The sequence below is a fragment of the Eucalyptus grandis genome, chromosome 9, assembly GCF_016545825.1.
Source record: "Eucalyptus grandis isolate ANBG69807.140 chromosome 9, ASM1654582v1, whole genome shotgun sequence".
NCBI classification, from domain to species: Eukaryota; Viridiplantae; Streptophyta; class Magnoliopsida; order Myrtales; family Myrtaceae; genus Eucalyptus; species Eucalyptus grandis.
The window spans coordinates 18143708-18159581 of NC_052620.1; the positions used below are offsets into that span (position 1 = coordinate 18143708).

Consider the following 15874-nt stretch of genomic DNA (forward strand, 5'->3'; position numbering starts at 1 on the left):
TTTTGTTGCAATCATGTCGGGACTTGGCTAGAACTGTAACAAATTAGATTTATTTTGTTATAAAAGAAATCTAAATCGAAAGCTTGATTTTTATTAGCTTTTATCTTCTTGGGATGGACATTAAAGAAAGAAGTCACATACCAAGATTTATTTTGTTATAAAAGAAATCTAAATCGAAGCTCAATTTGTATTAGCTTTTATCTTCTTGGGATGGACATTAAAGAAAGAAGTCACGTACCAAGAATCAGTTAATGTTGACAACTATGTTCCACAGTCCACTCAACAAACGAATGACATTTTGCTTTTTAACACTAAGGAACACAAGCTCCGCCTTCTGAAACTTCACCATCACTTTCTAAGGTACGCATGACAAAATTTCTGGAACAGAAATTGATTTCTCAGTTAAAAGTTTTAACTTCTGATTTTTTCTTCAAATTTATTTCTAGAATAGAAATTTGTTCGAGAAATAGAAAAATCAAATTGCGTTACCAAACGAATTTCTATTACAAATCTGTTCCAAGGAATAGAGAAACAGAAAAATAGAGAAGCAAAAATTTTAAGCAAAAGAACGCTTTAAGTGTCATAACTTTGGCCAAAATGACACTTAAGTGCCATAACTTACGAAGGTATACTTAAGTGCCACATTCAAAGAAAAACGGATCACTTAAGTGCCATTCCGGCCAAAACGCCGATGTGGCATTTTTTGGCAAAGCGCGCCCAAAACGACGTCGTTTTGCACGTTGGCGTGACCAAAACGGCGTCGTTTTGAGCCGACATGGTAAAAAAATTAATAAAAAATTAATTAAATTTAGTTAAAAGATTTAAAAATAATATTTTAAAAATTAAATTTAGTTAAAATATTTAAAAATAATAATTTAAAAATTAAATTTAGTTAAAATATTTAAAAATAATAATTTAAAAATTAAATTTAGTTGAAAAATTAAAAATTTTAAAAAAGAAAAGTGGGGGAGGCGGCTAAGGGATTAGCCCTCGCCACTTTGCCATCGCCGAGCCTTGGCCAGGGCGGCGACCCGGCCGACCGGCGGCGAGGGTCACGGCCCCTCGCCTAGATCCGGCGAGGACGGCGGCCTCGCCCGGTCGGGCCAAGGGCTGCCGCCCGCCGGGCCCCCCTCACTTTTTTTTTTTTTTAAAAATTAAAAATTAAAAATTAAAAATTATTAATGTTTAAATATTTCAACTAAATTTAATTTTTAAATTATTATTTTTAAATATTTTAACTAAATTTAATTTTAAATTTAATTTAGTTAACTTTTTTTTTTTTTTTTTACCACGTCGCCCAAAACGGACGCCGTTTTGGCCACGTTAGCATGCAAAACGGCGTCATTTTGCACTCCGTTTGCCGAAAAAATGCCACGGCGACATTTTGGCCGAATTGGCACTCAAGTGATCCATTTTACTCCAATTTTGGCACATTTCGTAAGTTATGACACTTAAGTATCCCTTTGGGCAAAGTTAAGGCACTTCAGGGGTCCGCACGTCAAAAATTTTATCATACGCGCCCTAAGTGAGTACACCGAAAGTAAAATGATAGCCTCTTTCATTGAATAGATGTTCAGGCACAAGCAGAAGGCCATCTCATCGGTTTCTAGTCGACAATGGCATTTGTTAAAAAGGATCTGATCATCGGTAAAGAGAGACGACCAGAGTTTCTTTCCCATGTGCATTACAAAAAGGGCCGTCAAAGACACTCTTGTGTCGTCGAAAATACAAAGTTAGCTCCGAGCGTCAAAGCATAAGTAACACCAGATCAACCGAACATGTGTTAAATCCGGTAATCATGAGTACGGTGGGTGTGAAGATGGCAAACCACCGCGGATGTGAGCACCATATTTTGGCACGGAGGAGTTGAAAGAGGATGCTGCAAACCTTTCATGATGAGTGTACTGTAGTCCTTGATTACTAGCCTGATAAGCATACTCAGATTGCCCTGGAAGTTGATAATTTGCTGCGAACCTCACTGCTGGCCCCAAGTACGGCGCATTTTGGTTGAAGGCAGGAACTTGCCTACCAATAGCATTGGCTCCTTGAGCACGAGATTTATAAAATCCTCCATTTGACTTTAACTTTTTTGATTTTTGATTCCCCCCAAGCTCTCCAGCCCTTTTCTTGTCGGATTTTGCTTTCTCTAATTGAGTGACTCTTCTCTGGAGGGGATCTAGTTGGTAACTAGCCTCAAGTCCATAATCTTTGACACACTTGATCACAGCCTTGAGTGCCTCGAGTTCTTGTGCATTTGCTTGACTCTGTATATATTAAGATAGATAAATAATCAACAGATAAAAAAATTGCCTGCAGTATGTACTACTTGGGGACAGAACAAGTACCGATGCAATAGCACCACCTTCCGACTTTGCACCTACCCCCTGCGAATTTCTCCTCAAGTCCTTCAAGTATGTCTTCAAGAGGGGCACTGGATGAAATCTTTCAGTAAGCTGAAAAGCATGTATAAGATGTACAGCATCGACTTGTTGCCCGCTATTGATAAGGGATTCGACAACACCTGCACCAGAAGATGGTCTTAGGAGTGCAAAGATGGAATAGCCCACTGAGCATATAGATGAATCTGCTTGTCTCCTATGCGCAATTTCTACCAACTGTGCGCTAAACGATAAATGAGGGATATCTTACAGGCAATCCATTTTCCAGACCCCATGAGGTCTGTCAGTTGTGAGAAAACCAACCTGGAACTTTCTCAGTCAACCCAAGAGAACGGCAAAGCTCAGGTGCTTGCCTGAGGTGAGCAACTGCGGGAACAAGCTTGCAGAGTTCAGCTTCATCAAACTCTGAAGCAATATTAAAAGTCGAGAGGAGCTGCAAAAATGCTTCTGCTTCTAATGCATTCCCATTGATAGCATTAGTGCCATCACTAAACAACTTAAGCTTCCACTCATCAGCAATTGCCTTGGCTTGCTGCCTTATTTCAGGGTTCAGAAGGTGATCAGCACCTGATTCAACCCCCGCCAAATAGGTGGCCATGGCATCCATGAAGGTAATACAGGATTTTTGCATGCCCTGAAGGGCAGCATCCCTCCTAGTTTCTGGTTGGTCTGTCTCATCTTGAGAGTAAAAACCCCCCAGAGAGTCCAGCACCAAACGGGCCGGATCTGTTGCACATTGTAGAGCAACAGAAAGTTCCCGACAAATAGCATTTAAGTTATTTTGCTTCTTCAAAGTAAAATTCAGAAGCCCTTTTGCATCCATCTGCTCACAAAATTGTATCAGCTCTCTACAAGGCTTGACATCAGTCAAGCCTTCAGCTTCATCAATATTACTAGGACATATATCCTCTTTTCTACTTGCATCACTAAGAGAGCCACTTACCTTGCCATCTTTGATATTGCCATCATCAGCTGCCTCAGCATTAGATTCTTGGCGATTCATGCGTGAATTTATGATGGCAGCAACTGCAGCATCTTTTAGCTCCTGCACTCGATCTAACATTTCCTGTTCCTTTGCAGCAACAGCCGCCTCTCTCTCTGCCCAAATTGCCTCAGTTTCAACTCTTTTTGCCGCAATATCTGTCTCTATAACTTCAAGCTCATCAAACTTTTTTCTGAACATAGAATCAAGGTTGCGGAAGTGCTCCTCAATTTCAGTCCACGCAATAGTCTCCTCAGAAACGTGCTTAGAGGCTTCCAATTCAAGAAGTGCCTTGCTCAGCTGATCTATCAAGGAAGTTACCGTACCATCTCCAGAAACTGGTTCAGTTTCTTCCATTGAGGGCAACTCTACAAATTCAAAACAGATAATCAATATTCTTTTCACTTCAGAACACAACTAATACATCTTGGTGACAAAACAAAAAGGAGCAGCGGGGTCTTAAGCTATGCCACTACTCAACCTTAGATATTTTGATGCCATCATGCTTTAGGACTGCCACAACAAAGCCAAGTACTACACAAACTCTTCAGAAGGCAGAGTTGCAAAAAGTTTTCACCAGGAGTCAAATCTCCAATTCCCTTCCTTTATCAATTTCTGGAGAACTATCTACTAATTTACCCTATAAATTCTGGTTGAAATTAATAATAGGTTCATGTTAAAAATAGGATCTACTTGAGTTTGATTTGGCCAATGTGTTACTCTAAAGAGAACTCTCACTCTATACATACCGCAAACCTCCTTAAATTATTGAACTAACATTGGAAAAAGGGTTTGCTTTTCTTACCTAGAATTGTTTGACATTCAAAATAAGAACATAAGATCATAAGATCATACCTCAAAGTAGAAAATATTGTGAACCGTGCAAACTAAACAGGCAAACAAACATATCTGCTCATGCTGCAAGTATTTGTAAGTTCTCATGGTGTCCTGCTAACTTGAGTAAACAACATAACTATATCCTTTCAAATTGCATATTTTCCAAGCTCATAGACCAGCAGTTCCAGAGAAACAACATCAACCATCTCGCAGGCCACGACTTCACATCGACAAGTGGAAAACAAATGCAAAAACTATTTAATCCTGCACATCTATTAAATCATCTACTTTAACAAGACATTATACAAAAATTCTTTAAAATATGCAATCTCAACAAGTCCACCCCTTTCAAGCAAAAAAAAAAACAAAAACAACAACAACTTCACCCTTTACCGCACCAATTATGAATTATTAAGTACTTGATCTACTCAACCTACAGTGCATGCCATGATTAGGTTAAGATTCGTTTCTCTGGAGTACCCATTTTCCCCCATTGATTAGGTCAAGATTTTCATCCAATGGCGTTACTAACTCTATTAATAAATTAGACCATCCACAACTTTCTCATAAAGTTCCTTCTCCAAATCATTCCTTTTTGTTAAGCAACTTTGCAACTGCAAAGTAACCAAAGACTCTAAAGACAAGGTCCCATTTAAGCATGACTGGAGCTACACAATCTGGACAGCATGCTAAGGTTCTGTAAACTAAAACTTCTTCCCCTATATTTGTCATCCAAATGTTCATTGTTTTAACCACACTACTTTAATTGACCTAGCCTTCGGCAAAAGCTCCAAGTACTAATGAAAAAGATAATCAATTCAACTATATACAGGTTACATAACTTCATGAAAACCGTAAAGATTGGATAACCACATTGATGGACAACCACTGGATGATAATGGTATGGAGCTTTCTTTTCATCCAATTCAATAGCTAATAGAACATATTTGACATCAAAAAATTAGCCATTGTGTACCATCGATAAGCAGGCTTTTCATTGGAAGCAAGTTTGGCATAACAAAGAGCACGTTTTATGCACTCCATCTGAATTGCAAATAAAAAATATTCCAGTGACAACATGATCTGTTTGTGCGATTTCTTAAAGTTGGCCAGTTGATGGTTAAAATAAGAGAGAGAGAGAGAGAGAGAGAGAGAGAGAGAGACACACACACACACACACACACACACACACACAATGTTGAAATGTGCCAGCCTGTTGTTTTCAACATGGAAGATGCAGAATAGCAACCACAAAGTAAATTCATGAGAACATCCATTTTTTGAAAACATGCTAAATATGCTTGTTGATCTGGAATATGCACATACACTAGCTTTGTTGATTGACTTTTGCCATAAAAAGAGCACATATTTCTTGCACCAAAAAATGTGTAGGTAAGAGATATGAATTCTGGTTAATGAGAAAGGACATCAATGTGTGGCAAATCAAGAATCTAAATAAAAACAAGAGGTTTAGCAATAAAGTTGCTGACTTTGCCAGAGAGGAGGGGACTTCTGTCTAGGAAGCCAATAGTTAAGTTAAGGTAAGGTTGGATGGTAAGCCTTTACAATCAAAAGATGAGCAGAACAATGTTTTTCAGATTAATAGTTGAAGGGAACTTAATGTATCATACCAAAATAGTTATTCCCAGGTACTCTGTTCTGCCAGTGACACCCTGAGAACAAACCCCAAGAAGGAAAGAGGAGGGGGTTGCGGAGGGGGTTCCTGTATGAGATTGGAGTTTTATCGAGCTGAAGGAGAGGAAGCCTATCCAGTGGCCAGACCACCACAACACAAAAAGGTTTCCAACCAAACTCATTGCCCCCCTGTGCAGAAGACAGATTTTTTTCTGGTCTTCAGGACAGGTTTAAAATCCAAACCCAATGCTCTTCTAAGCTCACAATTAGCTCCACCTAGTCTAGACCAATTAAAATTGCAGGGAAGCAAAAAAAGATCACAATAATTGCACACCATGGAGTCACAACTCAATCATGATATAGTCAAAAGGCAGTCTCTGAAGCGAGATTTCGATGAAAGGCCTCAAACTTAAAGTTGTTTCATCATCATATCTAGCATCACGGATACAGTTACACGCAGTCCTTTAAAAACTTACGACCCAAAGACATGAAAAGGGAACTTGGAGAATCACACAGGAAAATTAAGCTCAGTAACACATGAGCAAACTGACTCGTCACAAGAATCAGAAGAGCATAACCTAATGATGCCAGCCATTTCAAATATGTTCAATCATCTGTAACTTCAGGCATTTTAAATGTGACAGGATCTCGGGTGGTTCAACTTCAACCAACAACTGAGCCAGCAGAGAGCACTTTCTAGGGTTTCTTTCTCCCACTCAATCCAAAAGCACGAAAAAGAAAAAAAGAATGGCTAAACATTCATGAAAGGGCAAATTTGTCCCATTCAACATTTCCTAAAATTCCGAAAGGATCGCTTCAAATTGTTCTAAAAGACCAAGACGGGTCCTAGTTCGGTTTCCCGCCTCCTAGAATCACACACGCCCTTATAACTATGGACACAATAACAACAGTTGTCACCACAGTTTCACTCGTGCAACACGGAAGCAACTTCAACAAGCGCAATCATCTGAAAATGCATAGCACACTGAACCGGACAGACCGACTCATTGAGGTACCTAACATCTTCAACAGGAACCAAATCTTCCATTCCTAATTCCTGTAAAAACCCAATCACGACCCAAAAGCAAGCAGAGTTTTCACGCTAATTTCTTGGGAAAGCAAACATTGGGTAAATTCATTCCCGCAATAGGCCGAGGAAGACGACGCAGCACAATGGACGAAACGGCGAAACCGCAAAATTGCAGGCTCGCTCGAGAGAAGAGAAACTGCGCACCTCGAAATGCAATCGAGAGCAAGCCGAAACCCTACAAATTGGGTTGCGGGAGATGGTCGGCAAGTGGGGATTTGCCCCCCTTCCCCGGAAATTGAGCTGGGAGTCGATCGGAGACGACGGTCGTGTCGCTCTCAGCGGCGAATTATTCCGTCGCTAAAGCTAGCGAGGCGACGGAGCTCCGGCGGCTCTGTTCCGACGAGGGTGGCGACCGAAGTGAATGGCCCAACGCCTTCACTTTACGAACGTCTGAGCAGGCAAGTACTGTTAAGGCAATTTTCATAACCAATTTGCCCAAATCGTGTATGCTTTTGCCCTGAACTTACAATTTTTCATTTTGTTGCACCCGTTACTTCTAAATTGTATTTTGGGAAAATTCTAAATATACGCCCAAAGCACCCTTATTTTCTCAAATAAAATCCCGAAATGAATATTATTTTAAATAAGAATTTGAAATGCTTTTATTTTCTCAAATAATAACCTAAAATGAAATTTATTTTAAATAGAGGCTTGAAGTACATATATCAATTTCAAAGAAAAGTCTAAGAGCTTATTTGTTTGTGTTTTTTTTTTTTTCCCAAAACACAATTTCTGTTTTTTTATTCCAAGGAACAAAAAAAATGAAAATGTGTTTGTTTACACTTTTGTTCCCGAACAAAAAATCTATTTTTTTGTTCCCAAGAACAAAAACAAGAAACCGAAAAAACTCGTTTCTTGTTCTCTAACACTTTTGAATAAACAAAAGAACAAAAACACATAACTTATTTCTTTTTTTCTCCTTTTTCTTCTTCTTTTTATTTTTCTTTTTCTTTGGCCAATGTCAGGCCTCGGCCATGGCCGACGATCGACCATCGAGAGCCTGTGACCTCGCCGAGTATCACTGCCCCCGGCGAGGTTGGCTGGGCGAGCTCGAGCTCACCTAGATCCAGTGAGGTCGAGCTCGCCCAACCACCGACGAGGCTCAGCGTCGTCCAGCGGTGACTCGGCGAGGCCAAGCCTCGTGCGGCCACGACAAGGCTTGGCCTCCCCAGCCGACGAGAGGTCGGGCCTCGCCGAGGCCGGGCGAGGCCAACCTCGCGCCGCCCGGGCGAGGCCGAGCCTTGCCGATGGCCCGGCGAGGAACCGGTGAGCTCGCCGGACGTCGCCCAACCGGTCGCCGCCACCACAAAAAGAAAAAGAAAAAAAAAGGAAAAAAATAAAAACATTTAAAAATTAAAATAAACAAAAAAAAATTATACAAGCTTACCAAACGTGTTTCTTTCTTTTTCTATTCGTAAAACAGAAATTTTATGTAGTTACCAAATGCGTTCTTCATTAAAAATTGTTTCTCGGAATAAAAATAGTTTTTTCTATTTCATTTCGGAAATAATTTTTTAATAAAAACTTTACCAAACGCAGCCTAAACAAACCAAATATGAAGGGCAATTTCATCTTTTTTATTTTTATTTTTTATTTTTTTGGTAAGTTTTTTATTTTTATTTTTTCTTTTCAAAATACTAAAGAAAAAAAAAAAAGAACACACAAGCAGGGAGAGTGCTCCCTCCCATTTGTGGCCACCATCCCATCGCTAATGGGGTAGTGGTGAAGGTCGGCGAGGTCGTCGATGCCTAAGGGAGAACTAGCAACCTTAATCGATTAGAGGCGAGGAGCGAGCCCTTGCTAGAGGCGGGAGAGGGTAGCAACCCTCTCCTAGATCTAGGTGAGAGTTGCTAGTCGTTGCATAGGCTTGGCAACCCTCACCCAATGCCACCAACCTTCAAGGACGCTAGGCAGAGGTTGCCCTTATCGGTGTTGAGCGAGGGTAGCCCTCACTTAGACTCTCTCGAGCTAGTGAGGGTGAGGGTCATCCTCGCCAACATCAAGCAAGGGTCGCCCTAGCTAGTGTCAAGGGTTGGCATCACTAATTGGATCTAGCAAGGGACGTCCTTGCCCGACTCAAGTAAGGGCTGCCTTCACCCACCCAAGTAAGGGTGATCTTCAACAAATCGATGAGGGTGAGGCGATAGCATCTCCTCCGACAATTGACGGCCACGTGCGAGGAAAGGAAGAGGAAAAAAAAAAAAGAAAAATAAAAATAAAAATAAAGATTGAAAAAAATCAAAAAATTTAAAAGAATATACTTACGATGTTTTGACCAAAGTACCCATTCTTCGATTGGCCGGAAAAGTCACCGCAGCCAAATATCCTTATTTGAGACGATTTAGCCACTTTAGACCTTTATTTAAATTTGTTAATATCTTGAAAAATTCCAAACGGGTACACATGTGACAAATTTACTCAAAATTATTTTTTTTTCTTACCATGAAAAACCCTAAATTGGTATACATGTGATAAATTTACCCCAACAAATCATAAAAATTCCTAAATTGGTATATTTATGATAAATTTACCTTAAACTAAATTATTTAACTGTAAAAAACCCAAAACTAATGCATTTGTGACAAATATACCCTTTGTTAAATTGGATTAATACCATAAAAGTCACAAAAATTGTAAATTGTGATCAACAGAAAGTAAAATCTCAAATTGAACTATCACATGTCATCCAGCTTAATAATTTGACTATAAAATTTAATGGAAACTAACGAAAAGTAAATTTGTCAAATGTGTACCAGTTTGAGATTTTTAGTAATCAAAAAATTTATTTGTGGTAAATTTGTCACAAATTACCAGTTCGGGGTTTTTCAAGGAGTTCACCCCATTTAAAATAATGTTCACTTTGGACCCTTATTTAAGAAAACTAGGGTACTTTAGGCCATTTTTTAAAATTTTCTCTTATATTTTTCATAACATGTATGTGCACATGTTAGAAAATTATAATGTATTTTCATCCCAATTTTTTTATGGAATTTTTGCCCTTGATTTATAAGAAGTTAAAAAAATAGTAGAAAAATCCTATTAATGGAAGAAATTAAATATCGATTATGATAATAATGAATATATTAATAAAACTAGTAAGAGATTTTAAGAAAAGGAAAGAGGAAATGTCTCCATAACAAAAAAGGTCAAAGCACAATACCTGGATACTCATGATGTATTTCAAATATTCAATTAATGCAAAAGGAATTGAACGATCAAAATTAGATTTAATATACCACATTGGATATCGGTTAATCATTTTCATTTATGAGCTTGGACGTTATTTCCTTTTTATGATTTTTTTCTAACATATTTTTATTCATCAATCAGTTTTTATAATAATTAATCCTTTTAAATATACATAATTGAGTAACCAATTTTTATCATTTTGATCTCTTTGTTACTAAGGCACTTTCCCTTTTTACTCAATATTTATTCATTCAGTTTCTTAAATTATCTTACTTTGTTCTGTCACATGACTATATCTATCAAATATTAGCAAATCTATAATTTTTCATATAATTACTGATACTTTTATCAAATATCTTATATTTTGGAGTCATTTTCTCCTTCATCCCATGCCTCTTATTGGTAGGTTAAATTTATAAACACCGTCCACGATTATATTTTAGCAAAGTTTTCATGTGACCGAAATTTATCACTTATAACTCGTTAATTAGATTTGTGATTAGGTAAGATTTGTTGGAGTAAAATATAACCCTATCTAATTTCCTTTCCTTTTTTGTGCACACCGGTATATGTGTGCCCTTCCATTTATAATACTTAATTTATTGTCACTCAAATAATTCAACTTCATAAAGTGTTTAGATATGTTAATTTATCTTTGGTATAACATGACATCTAACGCCTGTTTATAACCGGTCAATTCCTGACTATATCTATTCTTGGAACAAAAAAAAAAAAAAAGAACAAAAATTCATTTAGTAACGTTACCTAATTTTTTTAATTTCCGAGAACAAATTTGAAATAAAATCAAGGAGTAAAAGAAAATGACGACATGACCTGGTTTGTTACCCAACACTTCATTCGGCAAATCTCAATCCGACGGTTGACACCTAACAACACGCACAAACGGATGACAAATATTTAAAAGGCTTGAATCCAACGGCTGACAAGAGGTACAGCAAATTTCCCCCAAACTATAGAAACGGCCTTTTGACAAACATTTTCCGTACGCTCAGTCTCCCAACAAGTCTGCAAGTCTTAACTTTTTTGTGCTCTTGTTTCTTTGCACTTCGATTTTCAACATTAGGAGCTTTATTAGCTACATATCATACATGTCCATAAGTATCCACGCCAAAGATATTAACATCATAATACTGCAATGTTTTCCATTTCAGTAATCCTGTGCACAGCTGAAATATCGAATAGCCTAATCGTACATTTTGCTGGTTTCTTTGAACCCTCATCTTGTTTTAGTCCAATGGCTCGGATTCAATTCTCTCTACACAGGTCCCTGTGAGAGCGTCTAAGTGAAAAAGGGCACGCTTCATCCGCAATGACAGTGTAGACATGCCAATATGAAAAGGAGCCCTTGAATGACTTCACAGTGTCTGTTAATGTACGCCAGGCTCCATAGATTGGACCGCTTTTAGCTCTCTGTGGCAGTGACTTTCTTGGATTGTATGAGGTTGCGCCACGAGGAAAATGTGAGGCCCCGAGACACAAGGTACAGTATGAATGCAACGTAGGCAGCCGTGAAACCAGTCACAACAGTGCCGAACATCATGCTGGTTACTTCATTGGAGAAGAAGTCCAGCAAAAGATAGGCATTGATCACGATCACCAAAGCAGCCACAAGCCAAGAGACAATCTAGAAACAAGAACCGACGATCAGTTTCAGGGTTATCAACATGAGTACGACGAATGCTGATTCAAAGAGTTCATTAAGAGATGATTACTAATGTTTATTGACCCAGAGCGTGAGAAAACCAAATGCTTTCTTGCAAATTACAAGTACTTTTTCAATTTACTAGTGAAATCTCATCATGCTTAACTAGCTATGGTACTCCACAGTTCCTTCATACAACATAGAAGCTTGCAAAAGCAGATGGCATAACAATAATTCTCTGAAGAGTGCAGCGAACTGACAATTGTTAAGATGACGAGACTCATCATGAAATGTTTGCGACCAAATCCACTAGATCACCAAAAGAGTTATGATTTCAGTATTTCAAACACGAAACCAAGGTATCTAGAATGAGTTGCGCCAGTGTTACTGTATATTAAAACTTACTTTACTGCATATACAGGCATATAAATGTACATGCATACAGCATAAGAATGGAAGTAACTGGAAAGAATCGCACACTAAAGCATAAAAAATTATCTGTCACCATTAATGTGGAAGTGGACAGACAGATCCACGCAATAAGCTGGATTAGTAGATTTTTTTAAATCTTATAACCCGTGGTAAACTGAACTCAAAGTCAATCTGCCAATATAATAAAACAAAATAACAGGAAGGCTTTTTGGAGGCAAGCGGTTCACACATAAAATATATATATATATCTTAGGGCCACTATGAATGGGGCCACTATCCAGATATGCAATCATTTTTCTGTCCTTCTTATGACTAACATTCATGCCTTTATGGTCTTTCTGAGGTCTATATTCGCATATTTGGCCTTCGTTTGGCTGCTACTTAAAAGGCAATAAAAGAAAGCGATTAAAAAATAGTGCATCGATCTATGTTGAAATGATCAAGATATGCGGCAGAAAAATGAAATGGCAGCATACCTTAAGAACAGGGCCGATCTTAAAGGACCCCATGATCTGCTCCCTGGACACCAGATAGAGAAGAGGGATAAGTGCGAAAGGGATCTGTATTGACTGGAGCACGTTAAGCCACTCATTCAGAACATCTAGTGTCTCCTCAGTATCGAAAACAAGAGCCACTATCATAGTCGGCACAATCGCGCAGCTCCGCGTGATCAACGCCCTCATCCATTTCTTCAACCGCAAGTTAAGAAAACCCCCCATTATAAATTGCCCGGCATAAGTGCCCGTGATGGTGCTGCTCTGCCCTGCAGCTAACAACCCTATTCCCCATATGTACAGTATAGGGAAAAAGCCTCCCCCATATTTCTCTTGGAGATACTGCCCGGCATTCACAAGACCAATGCTGTTGGCAATGGGCGTGCCATAGAAACCTTTCGCAAAAACAGTCGTGACAAAGAGATTGATGATGAAGGAGATCACAAGGGCAGCAGTGGATTCTATTGAGTAATATCTCAGGGCTTCTTGGACCCTGCCTTTTTGGTTATGGTCAATGTCCCTAGATTGCACGAGGGCTGAGTGCAAGAACACATTGTGAGGCATGATAATGCAACCCACGACTCCCACGGCTTGCTTTATTGTTCTGGAGCTAAGTTTCGGGATCAACATGCCTGCAAAGAGAATTCGATTTACCATCTGTCCCCAAGGTGACTATTGCGGATCTCAGTTAAGCACAATCTGAGATGAACAATTATAATAAACTATTTATGATTACCCAAAAGCAGCTCAGTTCCACTTGGCTTTGCATCAGCAAACATCCAGGCAAATGACATTGCCATCGTTGCAATAAGGAAGGCAAAAAATGCTTCAAGCTTCCTCACTCCATAGTTCTCAAGTAACAGAAAGATAAAGCTGCAGCAACATTAATGGAGATTTCAATTCAGGAAGCATTCTACGTATAGATTGCATAAATCACCCCTCTATCAGAAGATTGCCATTTTCAGAAAATTTAGCAGGATCTAGTAAAGAGAAACAATGTGCAAAGATTAGGTCCGCTTTTCATGTTAGACCTTTTTCTCCCATTTCTCCAGGCTATTTCTTGATGGGCTGCATTTGCATTCAGACAGCAACTCAGGAACTTAAACTCAATCTACTATTGTCATTATTCATCAACTCTATTTACTCTGTAAATTGACCTGACTAATCAAAAAGTCACCACAAAATCCGACAACTCCTAAAGGGCCCAGGAAAATACTCAATTCAATTCCTTCAGAAACTTTGACAGGTCATCAGAAAAAAGCGGCAATTAACTCAGCAAAGAGACAATCCTCAACATGAAAAAGAAGAAAGAATCAACCCTCGGATAACTCCTCTCCTGCAGATAAAAGGAAAATAAAATCCAAAAAGCCTCCGGCACATAGCTCAGATTAAAGCCAAGAACAAGTCTCAGACCCCACGACAAACAGAAAGCTGGACGAAACAAAACAGTATAATTTTTTTTCAAGAAAACACCACAAGACCGGAATTCCTCACCAACACCAAGACCCCTGTAATTCATAAAGCAAAGGCAAAAACTAACACGCAAAAAAAAAAAAAAAAAACCATCTTGTCAAGAAAAATCAGAAAAACCAACTACGAAGTCGCCACAAAAACAAAAACCATAACAAAAAAACAAGAACCGAAATCACGATTTCACTTCAATCGGAATGAGAAGCTCACCAATCAGCGGCAGTGATGACGACGCCGGCCCAGAGGGGCAAGACCCCATTGCTCAGAATCTTGATGGCGATCGCGCTACCGATGACCTCCTGTATGTCCGCGCCGATCAGGGCCAGCTCGGCCATCACCCACAGCACCATGCTCGCCCATGGTGGGTACTCGTCCCGGCACAGCTCCGCCAGGTGCCGCCCCGTCGCCACCCCGAGCCGGGCCGAGAGGAGCTGGACCAGGAGCCCCATGGCCGTGGCCCACATGAGGAGCCACAGCAGGGAGTAGCCGGCGATGGCCCCGGCCTGGAGGTCGCCCTCCAGGTTCCCCGGGTCGAGGAAGGCGATGCTCATCAGGAACCCCGGGCCGGTGAAGAGCCACAGCTTCCTCCATGAGAAGGGCGGCGCGCCGGCGGCGGCGGCGGAGGACGGGCCGCTGGATAGGGCGGGGTCGTCGTCGCCGGCGCAGACGATGTGGACCTTCTCGGTGGCGTCGTAGGCGGCTTCCTCTTCCGTGTCGGAGGAGGAGTGCAGGAGGGACCGTCGCTGCTCGTCTTGCGGTGGCATGGCGAGAGACGGAGACACAGAAGAGAGAGAGAGAGAGAGAGAGAGAGATGGTGTTTGGGGAAATTGAGGTTGCTTCTGGTGTTGGATTTAATGGGGACTGTTGATCTCTCTATCTCTCTGCTCGGCTTTTATCGTTACGAGAAAGGGAAGCTAAAAGACAACTACCAGTCTCCCTCACCTCACTCGCTCGTTCATTGGTTTTCGTTTTTCATTTCGTTTATAGAGGGGATGTACAGTGAGGTTGCTTCTTGTAATTTCCTATCGACATTGCATCCAAGGATAAACGCAAAAGTCCCAAAATTTGACCTTTCTTTGTCCCTTTAAATCCTTGAAGTGTGTACTTTTTTTTGTTCGAGTTAGATCCTTCCATCGAAATGAAAATGAAAATGCCCAACATAAAGTGATACTTCATCGTCTCGTCGGTCTCATCGGTGTTGCTCGATCAAGTTGATACTTATGTATAATGACTAGATATTAGAAAATAGGAATAAATAAATCAAATTCTAAGAGAAAGAAAAAGAGAGAAGAAAATGAGATTGTAGTAGATAATGGCTGTGCCATGCTACTCACTACCAATAAGAAATAGTGAATCTTGTTAACTATTGCCAAGCTCATGCGACCCTTGCTATCGATCACCAAAGTTATGCAACCCTAGCCAACATCCTGAAAAGGTCTACCTAACTCACACAAATTTGGCCTGAGAAGTGCAACCCAAGCCAATCTTGCCTTGGCCAAGGTCGTATGACTCCCTATGCTCAATTAAGGCCTTATGCCCCTTTCCGTTGCTCCTCGGGATTGTGCAACCTTGGCCAATAGCCACTGACATCGGGTGACCCCTTGCGACTAGTGGTCGGGGTTTTCAGCCGCATTGGTAGCACTTTGCCTCCTCCCATTTGTCTTTTCTTTTTTGAAAAAAAAA

General features: G+C 40.0%; 2 protein-coding genes across 4 annotated transcripts; both read right to left on the minus strand.

Moving 5' to 3' along the window:
* Positions 1-1541: 1541 nt before the first annotated feature.
* On the minus strand, positions 1542-7388 carry LOC104418473 (FRIGIDA-like protein 3). Of its 3 annotated transcripts, XM_039302011.1 has the most exons (5): positions 7088-7386; positions 5850-6042; positions 2703-3749; positions 2346-2521; positions 1542-2264 (listed from the first exon to the last, which is right to left on the minus strand). In XM_039302011.1, exons 3-5 carry the CDS (start codon positions 3736-3738, stop codon positions 1797-1799), a joined length of 1680 nt encoding a protein of 559 aa, XP_039157945.1. In that variant the 5' UTR covers positions 3739-3749; positions 5850-6042; positions 7088-7386; the 3' UTR covers positions 1542-1796. The 3 variants fall into 3 exon arrangements, with proteins under 3 accessions (XP_039157945.1, XP_010028143.2, XP_010028142.2); XM_010029841.3 differs by lacking the exon at positions 5850-6042 and having other exon boundaries at positions 2382-2521; positions 7088-7388; XM_010029840.3 differs by lacking the exon at positions 5850-6042.
* A 3704-nt stretch (positions 7389-11092) lies between these two features.
* Positions 11093-15148, minus strand: LOC104418474 (metal transporter Nramp3). Its single transcript, XM_010029842.3, has 4 exons — positions 14402-15148; positions 13458-13594; positions 12704-13353; positions 11093-11777 (listed from the first exon to the last, which is right to left on the minus strand). Exons 1-4 carry the CDS (start codon positions 14953-14955, stop codon positions 11556-11558), a joined length of 1563 nt encoding a protein of 520 aa, XP_010028144.1. The 5' UTR covers positions 14956-15148; the 3' UTR covers positions 11093-11555.
* Positions 15149-15874: the final 726 nt, after the last annotated feature.

Bases quoted from the DNA above. Each gene is read 5' to 3' on its own strand.
- LOC104418473 (XM_010029840.3), bottom strand. From the start codon at position 3,738: ATGGAAGAAACTGAACCAGTTTCTGGAGATGGTACGGTAACTTCCTTG. The intron at 2,522-2,702 runs GTTGGTTTTCTC...CTTCTGGTGCAG, and splicing joins GTTGACTGAGAAAGTTCCAG to GTGTTGTCGAATCCCTTATC. The intron at 2,265-2,345 runs GTACTTGTTCTG...TAATATATACAG, and splicing joins AAGGTGGTGCTATTGCATCG to AGTCAAGCAAATGCACAAGA.
- LOC104418474 (XM_010029842.3), bottom strand. From the start codon at position 14,955: ATGCCACCGCAAGACGAGCAGCGACGGTCCCTCCTGCACTCCTCCTCC. The intron at 13,595-14,401 runs GTGAGCTTCTCA...ATGTTGCTGCAG, and splicing joins GTCATCACTGCCGCTGATTG to CTTTATCTTTCTGTTACTTG. The intron at 13,354-13,457 runs GTAATCATAAAT...TTCTCTTTGCAG, and splicing joins TGGAACTGAGCTGCTTTTGG to GCATGTTGATCCCGAAACTT.